The sequence below is a fragment of the Petaurus breviceps genome, unplaced genomic scaffold (assembly GCF_028583685.1).
Source record: "Petaurus breviceps papuanus isolate PSGF00001 unplaced genomic scaffold, PetGlider_PUasm1.0 689, whole genome shotgun sequence".
Lineage (NCBI taxonomy): Eukaryota > Metazoa > Chordata > Mammalia > Diprotodontia > Petauridae > Petaurus > Petaurus breviceps.
Genome location: NW_027186458.1, coordinates 10,330,229 through 10,348,683, shown reverse-complemented (window position 1 = coordinate 10,348,683; position 18,455 = coordinate 10,330,229). Strand labels below are relative to the sequence as shown.

The following is an 18,455-nucleotide window of genomic DNA, read 5'->3' as shown; positions in this document are numbered from 1 at the left end:
ATGACTTGGCAATTAGGAGATTGCTGGTTATGGAAAAGAAACTTTCAGTTGAATGGCGGGGCCAAAAGCCAGTCTGAAGAGCAGATACAATGAAGACAGAGCTTTTCTGGGCTTGGCTGTAGTGAGGGGTAAGAGTCTAAAGGCACACTAAAAACTAAAAATGCTAAAATCTCGAAGACCAGGAAATGTTTGTAAACAGGGTCACAGGAGGTGGTAGATTCCAAGGGATTAAAGAACTGGGCCAGTCAGAGATGGAAGAGGGTCAAAGGGGACAAGGGGAGGAGGTGGCCTGGCAAGGGCCATTTCATTTGCAGAATCCGGAGGAGATGGGGAGTGATTCTGAATTCAGAGCTGTGAAGGAGGGAACCCACCACCCAAGGTCCTGGCGCAAGCAGCTTACTTACAGAGATGGCATTTCAGTTGGGGGTGGGGGGAGGGCAGGGCTGGGAGTGGCTGCCAAGATCTGCAAGTGGTTTATGCATAGCCTATCACATATCAAGCATGATGATTCAATTGTCACTGATGAAGGCCAGTCTGTTCCATTTGGGGGCCACCTCGTCTTTCTGGTTTAATCTCGAAAACTCTTGAGATGCTCTGGTTGGAATGGCATTCCACCGTTCCACAACATAACACTTCTCCATCGCCTCCCACAATCCAATGCGAGTTTTGGCAAGGGAATACGATATAAACTGATGTTAGCCTTGGCAAAGAAATCAAGGGTTTGGACATTCTCCTGAAATTTTCCCTGACCGCTGTTTCACATTGCTGACAGCCTATTAAATCCTTTCCATGACAGGCCAGGAAGGGCACTGGGAATTTTCCTAAATGATCTGAAGTCACATATGCCGCCCTATCTGTAATGAATTTTGAATGACGAATGAAGCAGTAATACAAAAGACACACCACACTGTACCAGCCTCAACTCCTCTAACTCAAGGACTAAAGTCTGAATTCATTCATGTACCAGGACTCTGCTTCCCCAATTGTTCCGAGCCATTCACCTCAGAGTGTCAGGTATTCAGAATATTCTCCCACAGAGGGGTGTCTGGGACATGGTTATAGACAGGTCAATTTACCCTGCCTGATGTGGAAGGTGTTGTGGCTCTCTGGAAACAGACAGCTGCCTTAACCTTGAGGGTTTGTTAGAACCATCTAACATGGGACGGATGAGCTCTTTTGGTATTTCTGGCTTATCTGTGTCTAACAACAAAGAACAAAACATTTTTCAAGGTAGAGTGAAGTGAATGCTGACTTTGGAGCTAGAAGCCCCAGGAGTGAAGGGCTGCTCTGACATTCCCCGGCTAGGACAATCTAGTCAAGTCAGGCCCCTTATCATCAGGGCCCCAGTGACATTTCACAGTGGTGAAAATAACCATTCGTGTCATCTTAGACATCTGAAATCATCTTAAAATGTAAATTTACTTATCAAAGTGGGCTATGATAACCAGCAATTAAATCTGCAGCCAGTAGGAGAGCCAACTTCTGCCTTTCTTAAAAGCAGATGTAAGGAAAACCCGTAAGAACCGTCATAACAGAAGGCCGTAGAGGTACAAAACGCCTTCTAGCAGCACCACGGCCAAGTGATTACAGCAGGGGCGTGGAAGAAGCATGGCCTCAGCCACAGGTTCCCCACCCTGGTCTAGAACCATCTGGTGACTGAAATGCAGAGTGCACGGCACAGTCCAACGAGCACTGGACCCCAGGCAGCAAAAGACCATGGGCCTTCCGACAGATCACCTTGTGTTTTGGGCCAACTGCTTCCTATCTTTGGGTCTTGGTCCTCTCATCTAAAAAAGAAAAGTTAGAATGGTTCAGGAGGTCTGATTGTTAGCATAGAGAAGGAAAGTTTTAGGCCCCTTTCTGACAGGAGAAGAGGAAGTATACTGCAGAGGTCTGGAACAGTTCCCCAAATACCACAGGAAAGTCCACTCCCACACAAAGGCATTTGTAAAGAAGACCACCAGTCAAGTGATAGATGTAAGAAAACATTTTTTGAAGCCTTTATTTACAAAAGCTTTAAAAACAAATAATACCTTCTGTTTTGCAAGTAACTTTTCTGAAGGACCACCCAGTTACAGCATTGTAACTCAACAAGAAAAGAATGTTAAAGTACAAGGGAACAAGCCAATCTGGCAAACAGCTAACACGACTTGAGTTAAGTGCAGGTCACACACACACACACCATGACTTGCCGTCCATCCTCATTTCTGAGTAGCATTTAAGTTACCCATTACCAAAGGCTTCCTTCACATGCTCTGGCCTGCTCACATGCTCCTGTCTACATGGCTAAGAAAGTATTTCACAGTTATTCTGTCAATATATAGAAAATATATTGCAAAGATATACACACAAAATAAACAAGCATTACACTCCTCAGGTGACTTTATTCACGCTAGCTCGTCGTCTTGTTGTTTTACAACAAATTTCTTCATCGTTTCTGTCTTTGTAGCAACTACAAAAGCATCATCTCGTATCTTCTAAGTTAATTTGGTATAAGACATACCTAAGGTGACTTGCTCTCTTTGGACTTACTGACTTGTGGAGTCGCCAGAACAAGGGCTCGGTAAATATGACTATCACGGGGGATGGGGGGGGGGAAGGCGGGGTGGTAAAAGCGAGCGAGGAAGCGGACCAAGGCAAAGGCGCGGCCGCGCCACAGGGCTGCCGACAGCTCTGGCACACAGGCGCGAAGCTGCTGCCAAGCACTTCTTCAGTCCCAAAGCCCATTCAGAGGCCAATCCCAAACCCACCGGGCCTGGTGAGCGGGACTCCCAAGCCCCAGGGACAGCGAGTGGGGCTCGACTCCTCAGGAGCCCCTCTTTCCCTCCGGGGAGAGCTTTGCCAAGTCAACAATTTGCAGCACAGTAAACAGACTCCGTTCCATGGGTCCAAAGCAAGAGAGTGCTGTGTAAAACTGGCAAATGATCAACTTTCAGGCTCACAGCGAGGAAAACCCAAACTGCTACTAAAACGGTGGATCCGAGTCACTCTCTAAAGTGCAAAATTGATGGTCCACAATCTCAAATAGCTAAAACTCTTGCATACGGGAAGGGACAGACATGAAACAGGGCAATAAGTTACAGTCAGTGCTTGTTAATCTGGGAATGGGGGGAGAGGTGTGGGGTACGAACTAAGACCAACTAGACATGTTTACCAAAAGACTGAGTATGATACGGATGTTCCCCTTGGCCACACATGCTCGCTAACAGATGGTTAATTATACAGCCAAATTTAACCTGAAGACTCTTCTACTACCAGGATCTGTGGAAGGAATGGTCATAATTAGTGCTGAAAGACAAAAGAGAAAACGGCTTGAGAAGGCAGGATAAGAAAAGAAAAAGCCTTATTGTCTACTGTCCAAGGGATTTAACTGGAGATAAAACCTATATACAAGCACATGTGTAGCTCCAAACACCAAGGCCCGTTGTCCATCCATCTCATGTCATGACTGTTTGCTGGCCTCCTCTTCATACGCATTGCCCGTACCATTCTGCACATAGGAGGAGCCCGAACCAAGGCCGTACAAGTGCCCACAATACTTGGCATCATCGATGTGATCTTCAAAGAACATCTGAAGGGGAATGGCGAAGAAAAGGACAGCTTAACCCAAACCTCCTCCCAACAGGCCCCCTTTGGGCAGGCTTACTCACTACTCACAGTGCCGGCCAGCTGCGCGGGACGCTGCCACCTGCAGAGCACAATCCAGCCCCAGGCTGGGAGTGAAAAACAGGTTAGGACTCAGCCAACGGCCACTGGTGCCCTCAGAGAGCGAGAGCAAGAGGACAGGGGTGACTGCTGCCCAGCAGCAAGAGCTAAGGCAGCGTGTTCTGACGGGGTCAGGGGGAGCTGCCGACACCACCAGAAAGGACTGGAGAAGCCTACAACATCTGAGCTCAAGGCTGTAGGCAACTCTGCAAAGAATTTAGAAGGCTGAGTTACGCCTGCATCAGTCCCAAGAGAAGACATTTTTCCACAAGTGGGCTGGCAGAAATCTTGAGGAGGACTTAGAATATGGCAAGTATACAAGGAGATGCTCCCTGGCCCCTTCACAGGGCTCTCTGACGTTAAAGGGGTTGGTCGACACTCTACCCAATTCAGTCCCTTGTTCATGATCACCCAGTTTCTTGGCAAGGAGATCCATCACATTTAGGGGATGTGAGCTAAGAAATTTAAAGCAGCCGAATCACTGCCAGAAAATCACCTTTTAAAAAATTAGGAAAATGAAACAAAGCAGTGTTGGAGAGCACAGTGCATAAGAGTGTAAACCCAGCAGGGAGTTTCAGGTCACAAGCAGCAGCAAATGGAGAGCCCTGTGCCAGGCCTCAGTTCCCCCTTCTGTAAAACAAGGAAAGTAATTTTCACACCACCTACCTCCCAGAGTCAAACGAGATAACTTTATCAGCTAACGATGCCACAAGGGCTTCAAGCTTACAGGGAGCTTTGGACAGCAGCCTGTGAGGCCCAGGCATTCATCTTCCAGCTTTTCAGATCAAGAAATCCAACTTAAGGGTTAAGAGCCTTGTCTATGGCCGTACATGCCACAGGCAGAACTGAATCCTACTCTGACTCCACATTTATTCCACTGCAAACCCAACACAAATAAAAGAACCAGCATCATTTAACATTCTTCACTTAATCCCAAAAAATTCCCAGATTTAGATATGTTCCTGAAAGATTAAATAAAGTCACACCAGAATACACTAGGGCAGGCAGCTTCTTACAAGATCCCTCCGGCTAATCTTTGTGAGGAACCGAGTATCATCCCCGACTCAGGGAGGGCCCCGGAGGGATCTGTGGTTTCCTCATTTCCCTGATGTGGATGCTCCACGGACCAGGGCAGAAGACGCTCCTTCCAAGCCTTTGCAAAAAGTTCAAGGCCACATCTTTACAAAGCCCCAATTCTGTCTATTTCAGCTTGGATTTATATTCACATTCACACGGATTTTAGTTCATCTCTTGCCAGATTCTTCTTACCTACCCTCCCCAATATTAAAATGTAAAGCGTGGATTTCTTATTCTTAGCCCTGAGAAAGGCCTCCGCTCTTAAAGCGGCTACGACTAGGACTCCGATCCAAGTCAGAATGCCTAAGGAACCTGAGCTCGGGGTCTGCTGGCTGGTAGCTACATTATGACCCACATCTGCCTCCTCTGTTCCTCCTCAGGCACTGCTGGATGCAGCCAGAAGCCATCAGGACAGCACGCCGACAGGATGCTCTCCGGATCGGCGACAGACAACCTCAGCTAGGCTCTCCTTCCATTCCTAACAACTCCGTCCTCACTCAGCCCAGCATTCTCTTCTCTCAAGTCTCCCAGGTCCCACTCTTCCCACTGAGGATGTCCCCTCATATCACGCCCGCCCCCCCCCCCCCAACCATTTGTAAAGTCCTTCTCCCGTTCCTCCGACAATCGCCTCTCCAAAGCGGCCGCCCTGCTCCTCCCCAAGGCCAAGCTCTCCACACAGAGGCACCAGCACCGAGTTTCCTCCTTATCCCTCTCTAACCTCCGATTTGAACACAAGCATTCACTATGTACACTAACCCTCATTCTTTGGTTTGTTCCTTCCCTGCTGACTACGGAGAGGATCTCTGCCACCTTCAGCAACTCCTTCTCCTCTTCTCAGCTAAAGTCCTCAGGAAAACCTCTGGCACGGCTGTTCCTTCACTCCCTATCCCCCACTATCTTCTAAATGCTACACACCTCTCTCCAAAGTCACCAATGACCTCTTCGTCAAATCCAACGACCTTTTCTCAATCCTACAGCATAATGATGGTGATGTCACCCGCTACTGAATAATATGCTATTACCTCCAGGACCAGAGTGAAAATTCCTTGTTTGGAAACGAAGGCTCGTAAAGGGCCCCCTCTTCCTACCTTCCCCTCCAGCCACTCTTCAGCCCACCCAGAACAGTGCCTATTTGCTGGTCCTCCCAATGTGGCACGCCATCTCCCATCTCCCAGCCTCTGAAAAGGTGATCCTCAATATGCAGAATGCTCTCCCCTCCTCATCTCTGCCTCCAAAATTCAGCTCAAAGATGCCCCTCCAGGCTCTACCTGCTGCCCAAGCGTTCTCCTTTAAGGACACATTCTGGATGTGTGCCTATTTACCCACACTCTGTCCCCTCCATCAGAATGTGAGCTCATGGAAGGCAGGAAATTCTCAACTCTTACAGACTGGCCACTGTTTTACAAATGATAACCTGAGGGAGCTGCCCGGAGACTCTGAGAGCTTCAGTTACGTTCCCAGGGTCACAGAGTCAGGACTTGAATGCAGGCCAGCTTTCCACTCACCATCCATCCCACTCTCAAACAGTACTGAGAAGAGCTTAGATCCACTCACTGTTTTCCATCTAGGTGGCTCACAAAACCCTAATGAAACAGTTAAGGCAAACATGATCTCCCTGTGCCCCCCAGATGGGGAGCTAGGAGGCCCCTTGGCCTTGGCGGTCCCTCCTCCCACCACCCCACCTCAGATAGGAACTCCTCTGGCCTCCCCGGGCTGGCATCCTCCAGGAGAGACACGTGAGGCCTCCTGCTGCAACATCCCCAAACCGTTCATTCAGAACAAGAACCCATCTACTAGGAACCACGAGCCCAGTTCAGCCAGAGAGAGTGGAAGTCACGGAAGGGAGGAAAGAATACTTGCACATGGCTAGCTGGGTTCTCACTAACAAGCTGAGGTCCTGAGGACAAATCCCTGCACTTCTAGAACCAAGTCTGCACTTTCTAACGAGCTTCCGGCTCGGACATTGTCATGGAGGCACCGCGTTGGGGGGACAGCCCTGGACGTGGAATCCTCCACTCCTGACCACAGGCAAAACTCTGGAGTGGCACAGGAAGGGATTAGACTAGGTCGTTCTGCTGTTTCACGACCACTTACTGTTTAAAGATTCATCTGAAGAAACCAACGTCAAGGCCAGAGAGATCTCTGGAGCAGCCACAACAAAACCCCCACCTATACCCTTTGTGTCTGCCACAGAGAAAAAAGAACCGTGAAAGCCCCACACGACACAAGCGAATAAGAAGCAGTGAGTTCTTCATACTTCTCTCATCTTGAAAAAGGCCATTCCCGTCAGTAAGGAATCGGATCCTGCCTGGTGCTGTGGCCCTATTCGCTCCAACTCCAGCTGCTCCGCCACTTCCTGCAGGCCACCCTAGGAGAAGCAGAAGGGCACTGTCACACAGGGAAAGCTCGGCCACTGCCAGCTCACATCCCACGAAACGCACTCGACGACCATGGGCTGCCGTTCACTGACTTACTTGCATGCGTTAGCAAGGTATTCTGGGGGTGGCTAGGTGGCACAGTGAATACAGCACCTGCCCTGGAGTCAGGAGGACCCGAGTTCAAATCCGGCCTCAGACACTTAACACAAAACTAGCCATGTGACCCTGGGCAGGTCACTTAACCCCAATTGCCCTGAATTGCCCCCTTCCAAAAAGCAAAAACGAAACAAAAACAAGGTATTCGGGAGAGAGTTTTCCCATGATGATAACCAACTGATTACGTCGTAGACACTTGCTTGGAGGCTGACTTTCCCCGTACAGCACTTGAGTCAGGAGGACCGTGTGGCCTCAAAGACCAGAGCTCCAATTAATCCAAGGCCCCACGATGACTCTGTGCTGCCCACCTCCTGACGACCCAGTGCCGACTCTGACTCGGTCCACGTGGGAATGTTTTGTTGGACATGAGTAACATGCACGCAAGCACGCATGTATGCCTGTACGCCTGTGTACACGTAGACACATTTACAACGTAATTTTAAAACTTTTTTCCTCTTTACTTTCTCAATGGAGAGGAAGGCTACTACGAAATGCCATTAAATGCTTTGAGAAACTGCGAGTGTTCCTTAGAGGCAGCAGGCTGGGGCACGCTCCCCTGACAGCCAGGATGATACCAGGTCAGAAACCAGCTGGGCCTTCCCAAAGCCTGCCCTGGCCCCCTCCGGGGGGGGCTGTTCCAACCTTTCTCTTGCCTCCTTAACGCCCTTGTTCTCAGGGGAGGAGCGCGCCTCAACTCTGACTCAGAGAGAACATGGAGGCTGGTGGACATTGGAGTAATCACATGATCAACGTTGTTTCTTTCATTCACACCCCCCCACCCCCACCCCAACAGGTCTGGGGAAGAAAGGGTCCTGCACAGGAGACCCTGTCGGCCAAGCACTGAACACAGACAGTGCTGGGAGCACAGCAAGGCCTCAGCACATCCTCCCTTCCTTCCTCTATGCCAAGGCAGCCCCTGCCATCGATAAACATACTTTTACTGAAACCTCTTAAAAAGCGCCTCAGTTTGACACCCTTCCCAGCTCTCGGCCTCCTCTCCCCACATCATGCCCTGGCTTCAGACGCTGTCCTCTCACATGCCTGAGGAGGAGCGAGCCCCCACACCTCAGATGACAGCCATCACAAGCATCTGCGCTTGGCCTGGGTCTCCTTCAAAGGGCTGGGCTGTGGTCCCGTCGGGTGCTGAGCAACTGAGCGTGCTTTGTGGACAAGGCGCCGCCAGCAAAGCCTTACCTTGAGGTTCTTGCAGCTCTTCATGAGGTACTTGACATCGTAGATGACTGGAAAGAACAGTCGGAGAATCTCGAAGAAGTCCAGCTCTTCCTCAGGCAAGTTAGAGTTGGTCAGGATCTTGATCAAATAGCCAAAGTCATAACCACTACAAAGGGGCCAGATAGAAGAAGAGGGCAAGATGAATCCCAAAGAATAAACAGGAAACCTCCAGGCTCTGCCATGGGGTCTCTGGAGCCCTCCTCCCTCCCATCTAGGATGGGGAAGCTCCTCTGACCTTCGCCACATGGGAAAGGCCAGGCTTCTGAACACGTGCCATGCCATGCCATGCCTTGCCATGGGCAGGCACGAAGAGTTCAGCAAGGAAAGCTTCAGAGGTCCTATGTGAACACTCTAGAACTGCCCTCTCACAGGAAGGTTCTCGACAGTGATGAGGCTTGTGTCGCTTCACTGCTGGCACCTCATCCTGCAGACCAGGCTTCCTGCCACATCCCTTAGCAAACCTGACGTTTAACTGAAGTTCCTTTGCTGCATTTTTGATCCATCCTGAGCACTTGGGACAATGGTCACTGTGCCCTCAGTGAATCTCCTACTCAGCCACAGCAATTCCCAAATTCAGAACTACCTTAACCAGGGGTGAGGGGCCAGTCAAGGTCAGCCCCCTTCACTGGCCTCTCCTCCAGGCTGAGTCACGCCTTGAGGGGCCAGACTACAAAACCTCCAATCTTCACAAAGCTAGGAGAGCATCAGCCATCCCCTAGGCAGGTTTCCTAGGAAACAGATCTGACATGTGTTTGAAACAAAAAACAAACAAAAAAACTACAGGGGGTGAGAAAATGGGCAGAAAAGCCCAAGTCCAAGTCCCCTTCCTGGCCTTGGGCGTGGGGTGAGGATGGTCCTGTTTCAGGTTCGATGCGAAGCGCCAGGACACCAGATGTCACCAACTCTGAGCCAAGGCTTCGCCTCTAGTCATCAGCATCACAACAACCCAAGCCTGTCCCTGACCTGGCCCAGGCCGGGTCTCTTCACCCTCTTGGCCACCCTGGGTTCCTCACTGGACTCCACGCTTTATTGAGATGGACACGCACACCCTGAAGCTCTGCTTCCCAGAGCTCCAGCCTCTCTTCAATTTTCTTTCCCCTAGACCTGGCCTGCTTTCATGTCCTTGATGGCCACCCCCCTCCCCTGAGAAGCCCACAGTTCTCACCTCTAGCTGGGGACCCTCCCTTAGACTCACCTTCCATCAGCACTCACACAGGGGCAGCTAGGTGGCACAGTGAATAGAGCACCGGCCTTGGAGTCAGGAGGACCAAAGTTCAAATCCGGCCTCAGACACTTACCACAAAAACTAGCCGTGTGACCTAAGCCTGTCAGACACCAAGGTCACCCTGCCCCACTCAGACGTCCCCATCACAGTCAGTGTCTGCCATCACTAGTAAAGCCTGCTGAGAGCCGGTCTCCAGCTGACACGCTTCTGCTTCTAACGGTAGGCTTCCCATGACCTACAGAGCACAATCCCAACTCCTTCACCAGGTATGGTTCAGAGATGAGACTTCTACGCTCCGTCATCCTGGCTGAACACATACTCCCCTCTGCTCATTTGCTGTCTTGTCTCCTTTGCAGCCACTCTGGTAGACTATCCAGAGGGCGGGAGGTACGTCCCATGTGTCTGCCTACTCAGCTGACCAGACTGTAGGGAGTCTTGATGGGGCACTTGCTGTTCCTTCCCCTATCAGCCACCCAAACAAGGAGCACTCCTAGCCCCAGGCCCCCCAAATCTGGCCTGTGTAAGGGCCCTCCGCACAGACGCCTAGCAGCTCTCACAGCAGGCTTTTAGTGCTTGGCTTCTGTCTGGCAGGCCAACACGCCTCCCTTTCCCATCCGTGAGGGCTGGGGGTTTTATCTATGCTAGGTTCATCTCCTGACTCTGTCGTCCTTGGCTTTAAAACTAGCTCCTCAAATGCCATGAACTATAGTGAAAAAATAACAAACTAATAATACGCTTACTACCTCTAGAGTACTTTCCAGTTTCTCTTCCACATCTCTCTGAGGGACTTATCCAGAGTTACACTAAGCAGCATTCTAAGGATGACCTAGAACGCAGGATTCCTGCCTCTCAGCCAACTTGAGGCAGATGGACACTGATTAACACACTGGCCCAGCCCAAGATTGCAGTGGAGACAGACTAACAAAGCATGGGAAGAGTAAAACCAAAAACAAGACCCTCAAAGCAAATACAGATAGGATTTAAAATACGGAAATCTTAGGCCAGATTTCATCATTCAGAGGTTCTCACATCATGCAAATTTGCTTTTACGTAAAGAATTCTGAAAGAAACCTGCCCTCCCCAAACACGCCTTGGTTAGGCTCCCTCCCGCCCCCACAGACTGGCTCTAGCCCCAACATGTCCCTCCTCCTGCTCTCTCTTCTCTCTGGCCCCAGCCCCGGCATGTCCTTCAACTACTTGCCAGCTTCTCTCTGCCACCCCCACCTTTTCTGCCTCCCTTCTCCACATCCATAGGCAAATGTGCATTATGTAAAAATCACTGCACAGGGAGGTTTGTGGAACAGACAACTTATGGAAAGTGAGATCTGTACGTTCACCTCTACACATCCTCCTGTTGATCTCAGAAGCACAACCTAGATCTGGACCAAGAGATGACACCAAGACTATTCTAGGGGAAGGAATGGGGGGGGGGGAGAGGGTTGTAAAAGCACCTTCAGCCTTAAAAAGAGTTATCTGGTCACACAAGTACGATGGCAAGCAACAAATCAAGATTACGGCAGAGAAGAAAGGAATCGTTCAATGGCCATAAAGCAGATTTCCAGACCCCCGATTTTCCAATGAGCCACATGTTGGGAAGGCTGTCAGCAAAACTGTCGATTAGGGGATGGGAATGTTCATCGAGGACTCTGATGACCATGGAACCATTCCAAATGACTGCTTGCTCAAGGAAAGTCAATACTGAGCAAGAGAAGGCATCTACCCAAATTTCCATGAATAGCTTTTTGAAAAAGGAGACCTGAGTCATGCAAAATTCATCGCAGAAAGCCCTTCTTTTCTGGAATGCCCAGGAAATCACAGAACATCTCCAACTTGAGAAAAACCCAACCACTGAGGACACAAAGAGTCCTTCTCTATAGGAACGTCATAAATAGCGGCTAGGACGTATCCTACGTGGCTGAAGTGCAGCGCTCCTGAAGCTAACCAGCATCGGTCTAAGGAGGAAATTCTGTCTAAGGTGTCCCCCGATTCCGGTGCATCCTCTCCCCTAGGGGCTGACAGTAAGTGACTAAGAACGGAGGGGCTTCTGAAGAGGACCAAGGGGGCCTGTGCTTGCATCCGTCACACTCCTGTCTCCTTTCCTAGACCCCCTCAAAGGCTGGACACCACTTATGGTGTCTTCTCCAAATACCAAGCAAACAGGTTTCTTATGGCAGAATTTTGGGTTTTGTGTTCCCCGCACTTGGCACAAGGGCTGGCCCACAGCAAGGACTTTGGGCAAGTTCTGGTTGGCAGTTCTCCCTGAACTGGAAAAATGGCATCAATTCAAAAGGAAACTATCTTCCTAGAAACCCTCTGCAACAATCTCACGAGATGCTTTACAAGAACAGTGCCTCAATGAAGAGTGTCTGTTAAATGGGTTTACGGATATTTCTTTGAATAAGGGAGGAAGGGGATAGGAGGAGAGAGGGGAGAGGAAGGAGAGAAAATGGACTTTACCTGTGAAATGAAAGCCACTTGACCCCCTCACACAGCACGACGCCCGATGTCATGAGAAGTTCTGCAAAATACTGCGTCTCAATCCCTTCTTCCTCGTGCTTTTTAAATTGGATTCCCGAGGTCGTTAGGAGCTCGATGGAGTCCTGGGCATACATGTCCTCCCTGGAGGGGAAAAGAACAGGATTCAAACAAGACGCTCCAAACGTGATTTAGATACCACAACACGTATCAATGAAGATGGTATAGTAAAGGATGAAATATGCATTGTCAACAATGCCAATTACTCCAAAACACATTAAATAAAAAATCAAGTCTAAAAGCCTCTCGATCCCAGCACCAGCTGGAAGCTGCCACGTAGAAAGATCCCGTATAGTGGCATCTGGTGTCTCTGAAGTCACAGGACCTGGGTTCAGATCTTGCCTGCGAGACTCACTACCAGCGTAAGCTCAAGCAAACGTCTTCCTCTGTGTTCTTCTGAACTTACAGAGACGTTTCCATAGTCAGAGGCGAACGTGACGTGACAGCTCTCTTATCTTTGTATGGTTTGCTGTTCAAGGACAGAGCATCACCCAGCAGCTTCTGAAGCTGTCCTGCTACTCTGGGCTTCATTCTGGCCTTCCTTCTGTTCTCTTCTCTTGTATTTTTACAAAAAGATGCCCTAATGACCCTTCCTTGTCCCTCTCCAACCCTCCTCCCACTTCAGAACGAGAAAGCAGAAATTCAAGCTAATCAGTTAAGCTTCCTTTTCTTCCCCTCTGGAAAGCACGGGCAGACTGCTCTTCCTTTCAGAGAAGGGGAAGGGTCTTCCAGGACACTTAGGAAGAAGGAAGTGCTCCTAAGGGAAACTGCAGCAAGGTTCCATTAGGGGAAAAAAGGACCAGGAGCTGGAAGCAGGCCGACCTGACCCTCCTCATCTGGCTGGATACTGGCCAGGAGAAAGGATGAACTATTGGCGCTTCCCAACACCCAGGAGGAAGGGCCTCAGGAGGCTCCGAGTAGAAGGGAGACGCTTGGCTTCCCTCAAGAAAGAGGCTACAACACCTGCTGGCCCAGAGACTCTACTGAGAGGCATCTGCCCACGACACCCAACGGGGAGAGGAGTGCCCAGCGTGGCAGCAAAGACCCCGAGTGCATATAGCGACTGCTGACTGAGGGGGATGCCCGGAAGAGCTGGGAAAGACCCGCCTCGTCTCCTCATCTCGGCATTGTCCACGCACACACCTCCCACAGCCCCAACGCTCTCTTCACGTATTCCATCAACATTCCTTGGCTACTCTTGACCTGCCGCCAAGGCCCCCTCATCGCTCTCTGGCCTGTTCTCTCCCCGCCCCCCCAGGTCCCATCATCTACCTCCCACATTCAAACATCCAGGGATGACTCCATCAGGAGGCCCCACCCACGTTCTTCATGCTGACCAGGCTGGCACCACCTCTGGCCTTCGGCCTTAGCATCAGCTGCCCAATTGTTACCCCGGACGGGAGGCCTCTGGCTACTAGCATGCCACCCAAGTCAGCAAGCACCAATTAAGCACTTAGTGTATACCAGACCCTGGCTAAGCACTGGGGACAGAAAGGGGAAAAGAACCCTTGCTTTCATCAAAGTGCTCTCCCAACTGTGCCCAAAGGGCTATCAGTAAGCGTGCACCCCGAGCCCCAGCAATACCGCTTCTAGGGCCGTATCCCAAAGAGACCACCCGCGTGAGAGGAGGTCCCATATTTGTAGCAGGCTTTTGTGGTGGCACAGAACTGGGAATCGAGGGGTGCCTGCCCACTGGGGAATGGCTAAACAAGTTTTGGTATGTGAACGGAACGGAATACCAGTGTGCCATGAGAAACGAGGAGCGGGCGGACTTCACAAAAACCTGGACTCATATAGACCCCTGCTGAGCAAGAACGGCACAAACAGAAGAACGTTAAACACGATCCCAGACACGGCTTGGCCGATCCACCAGGCTCCTCTCAGCAGGTGACGCCAAAGGCCTATCCACAACCAGACAGTCAAACTACCTGCTGTCGCTCCTTTCTGCCCCGTCCCTTTTTTCTCACTGTCCACTCTCCTTTACAACCTGTCTGAAAGCATCACAGAACCCCTCTCTGACCGCGTGCCACCACGGGGGGAATAGGGAGAAAACCAGGAACTCGAGGAGCTGCTGAATGGAATGTCATAAACCAAGAGTGAACACGTCTTAACGAGCGCTCTCCCGGCCTCGGTCTGCCCAACTGTAAGAGATAACAGCAGCACCCACCTGCCAGGGACGTTGGGACGCTCCGACAACACACGTAAAGAGTGACTCGCTACAGCGGTGGGGGTCATCGCGCCTCGGTCTGCTGCTCCCCAGGATCCATCCGCTTTCCCTCTTGCCTTTGGCCGTCTCACGGCGTCAGGGACCTCAACTTCCCTGACTTGGCCCTGCACCGCACACTTACCCCACCCCAAAGCGGAAGGGGTCTCGCACTGCAGCTCAGTCTCCCCGCCTGCCCTGGCCACTGTCTGAGCCCTGCCTGCCGCTGGCCCTCCAAGATCCTCTCACCTTGGCGATCGCAGCCCACACAGCAGGCGCCAAAGGCCTTTGCTAAGAATCTACCCAGGCCCCTCTCTCCGACCAAGTGCCTTGGATCCTTCCATCACCAGCTCACAGCTCCCAGGCAGCGGAGGACCAGCACACCCGTGTGAGCAATGCTGCACACAGAGCCACAAGACCCATGCCTGAACCTGCCTGCGCAACCACAGGCATCTCAAAGTTTGTGACAAAAGACACGGGGAAGGAACGTTTAGACAGCGCCTTACTGTGTGCCAGGATCTGCGCTAAGCACTTTTAACCCTGAAAGGAGTGTACTCTTAATATCCCTACTTTACAACTGGGGAAACCGAGGCAGGCAGAGATCACACACCTAGAAAGTGTCTTGAGGTGAAACTGAACTCTGGCCTTCCTGACTCCAGACCCAGGCTCTTCTGACACGGCCCCAGCAGCCGCTTATGACTCGAAAGAAAAAGCAGCCAACTTCTCAAAGACTCACAGGGCAGGGGTGTCACTCTGGACTGGAAAATGGTTGCTTTGATGGTAATTCCCTCTATCAGTGACCTTCCCCCAAAGCCACGGGGGACAAACCTCGGGTCTGTCCCTGCTCAGGTGATACCCTTCTACCCATCTCCTCCTACAGACTCCCCCCCCTCGCCCCCTTTTAAATCTCTCTGCCTCCACTGACTGTTCTATTGCCCCTAAACGTGCCCTCAGCTGACCCTGCCATCCCTACCGACTGTCCTGCCCCCTATGGTAGGAGCCCCTAGTCTCTCCTCCCCTCCCACTCTGCTTCTGGCCTCATCACCCAAACTGCTCGTCCCAAAGTCACTAACAAGTGCTTGGCGGCCAAAATGACGGCCTCTTCTCAGTTCTCGTTCTCTTGGACGCTGACTACCCTCTCCTCTAGACTTCTGGCACCCCTGCCCTGCTTCTCCTCCTCTCGCTCTGATTCCAGATCGCACAGGGACCTGATGGCAAGCCCCATGCTGAGGACCCTCAGATCCGCGTATTCAGGTCTAACCTTTCAGCTAACCTCTAGCCAGTCTCATTCCTCCACCTACCTAAGTACTAGACGCTTTGAAATGGAGTTCCAGCAGACCCAACATGCTCAAAGCACACCCCCGCACCTGTACAGACACGTGTCTATGAGCACAGGTGTGTACACGCACACACACGTGGGCATGCCACCAGACAACAAGCATCATAAAACACTGTCTGTGCACCAGGCACGGCGCTGCATGCTGTGAACACAGATGTAAGAATGAGGCGACGCCTGCCCTCAGAGAGCGTGCACTCTAACCAGTGTGATCAGAAGGCCCCGATCCTGGGGTCAGAGATGCTGGAGACAAACAGAGGTGAGGCATGTTGCGATACGCCAAGCTCCCCGCTCAAAGGGTGTTTGGATGGGGCGCCTCCAGCAGAGGCAGGGTCATCAGGTCACATGGTGTGGAGAGAAGAGCGGGGAAGGGCTGGGAGCCACCCCCTCTGGGGTGCAGCCAGACCTGAAGGGCAGCTACGGAAGCAGATCAGCCGCTGAGAGGGCAGATGTGCAAGCGGGAGGGAGATCTGTACATGTCTGAAGGCGGCTAAAGGGGGCAAGAGCGCCGACGAAGAGGGTGTGGATGATGGAAGGGAAGGGGGCCACGCCGAGGAGCCAGAATCGAGAAGGGCAATGAGGCGATGGCGAAGAATACCCTTCTCCGACGCAGAAGACGGGGGAGGGATACGGACAGAGGGTGGGAGGATAGACAGAGATCGGGAGTCAGTGAGATCTGAGTTCTAATCTGGCGTCACCCTCACTGACTGAGGCCCTGGCTGAGCATGACACTGACCCTCCTCCCCTCAGATGAGACGGTATCTCCGGCCTAAGCGCGTGCTTGTGCTCCTTACGCTGTGAAGCTGAGGCCACATGGGAACTCACAGAGGACAGTCTCGATGCCTTCTGTGACCTCTCTACCAAGAACAAGGGAGGAGGTGTCTGTGGGGCGAGAAGAGCCAGCCCCGACGCTGACGCGGTGGCACCGGGCGGACAGCGGGACGAAGTCAGGACAGGATCGAGGGCCATGGCCCAGCCCAAAAGGGAGGAGGGCGAGAGGGGCTGGAGGGCTCGGGGAATTACGACTAGAACACCTTCTGCCCTAGGAGAGAGCTGGAAGGTTAAGCGGGTGTGGCCGAATGATGATGATGAAAGCCAACAATCCGAAGGCGCCTAAGAAGACCTAAGTGAAGGAACGGAGACCCGAGTCGGCAGAAGGCAGGCTCTACGGGTCGCTTTCTGCACGCTTCGCATCTTACAGAGCCCAAGGCGCTGCTGAGAAAAGCAGCTTCGCACCAGAGTAAAACGTCAGCGCCCATCTGTGGCGTCACAAACGGAGCCCGCTTTGTCTTTGATTAGCGAGGCACGCGTGAACACGGAACGCTCCGGAAAGACTGCCCAGGCTCGGCGCCTTTTCTCCCCAGGCACGCGGAACTCAGGCCTCCTCTCCAGCAGTCAGGCATCTGCCGCGGCCTAATGGGCAAAATCACGGCTCTGGGGGTAAGGAGCAACCCCGTACCGCCTGCCTGGCCTTCGACTCTCAGCCCAACGTCGATGGCGGCCCAGCTGACCGAACCGCCACGCAGCCGAGGAAGCGGGGCTCTCAGAGCATCAGCCACGGGGCTCTAGGGTCACTGACCGCCGCTCAGCTCGGCAACAGCAAATCAGAGCCCGCCGCTGCCTCGGCTCCCCCAAAGCCAATCACAGCCCCCCTGCCCCGGCCAGGGCCCGCCCCCTCTTACGTCAGGTTGAACTTGAAGTTGAACTGCCAGGTGGAGGTGCCCGGGGGGTACTCCCCCTGCTCGTTCATGAACGTCAGCCCGAGCTGGATGATCTTCAGCAGGTCCACGTTGCACCTCAGCAGCTGGTACTGGTAGTCGGCGTTGCTCCGGAACTCTCCGATGGGCCTCGCGACCACGCCGGGAAACTCGGTGTCCTGTGGGCGGGCCGCGTCCTGAGGAGGCCGCCTCGGCCCCCCCCCCTCCCCCCGCCCCACCCGGGGTCGACTGCGCCTGCGCCGCCTCCTCCCCCGCCCCCCCCGGGCTTGCTTGGTGACCTCTAAATTTGTAATTTCATAAAGGGATGATGGTTTCTTTAGAAACACAAGACAGCGGGATTTCCCCACTCAGCACCATATGGGAGAGGGCGCAGGAGAGGGTGGAGACAATGCCGGGGGCATCCGGAGCTGCGCCCCCAGGGCCCCCCCCCCACAGGACATCCGGGCGGGGCGGGGTCTGGCGGCGCCCCACGCGCGCCCGCGCGCACGCACCATGGCCACGTAGTTGTACTTGCGGATGACCTGGCGGATCTTCTTCATCTCGTCGTCCAGGTTGCAGGCCCACACTTCGCAGATTCTTTGGCTGTGGTCTACGGTGGCCGCGGGCATAGTGGGAACGGGGGTCTAGACGCCAACGAGCATCAAATATCACACGTGACGGCAGGCTCGGCTTCCACACGCGTCCGCTCAGCCTTTACTTCCGGGCCTGGGGCGGGCGGGAGGGGCGCGGTCAGGACCCGGCCCGGGGAGGCGGCCATGACCCCCCCCTGGCCGGCGGGCGGGCGGCCCAGAACCAGCCCGGCCTCTCCTCCCCGGCCCCGGCCCGGCCCGGCCCCGCCCCGAGGCGGGAGGGGGCGGGGAAGAGCGCGGAGAAGCTTCGGGAAGGAGGG

At 52.8% G+C, this 18,455-nt stretch overlaps 1 protein-coding gene across 3 annotated transcripts in view; it reads right to left on the bottom strand.

Annotated features, from left to right (window-relative positions):
- Nucleotides 1–1,492: 1,492 nt before the first annotated feature.
- CNOT7 (CCR4-NOT transcription complex subunit 7) overlaps nucleotides 1,493–18,455 on the bottom strand; it is a 17,782-nt gene continuing 819 nt past the window's right edge. For 2 of the 3 annotated variants that reach the window (XM_069104974.1, XM_069104975.1), the window contains exons 2-7: nucleotides 18,058–18,271; nucleotides 17,531–17,724; nucleotides 12,232–12,393; nucleotides 8,511–8,655; nucleotides 7,040–7,150; nucleotides 1,973–3,571 (exon numbers count right to left, since the gene is read on the bottom strand). In XM_069104974.1, coding sequence (XP_068961075.1) covers nucleotides 3,443–3,571; nucleotides 7,040–7,150; nucleotides 8,511–8,655; nucleotides 12,232–12,393; nucleotides 17,531–17,724; nucleotides 18,058–18,174 — 858 coding nt within the window. In that variant the 5' untranslated portion in view covers nucleotides 18,175–18,271 and the 3' untranslated portion in view covers nucleotides 1,973–3,442. Of the gene's footprint in view, nucleotides 1,788–1,972; nucleotides 3,572–7,039; nucleotides 7,151–8,510; nucleotides 8,656–12,231; nucleotides 12,394–17,530; nucleotides 17,725–18,057; nucleotides 18,272–18,455 lie in introns of those variants that run through there. The other variant, XM_069104976.1, reaches the window with a different exon arrangement.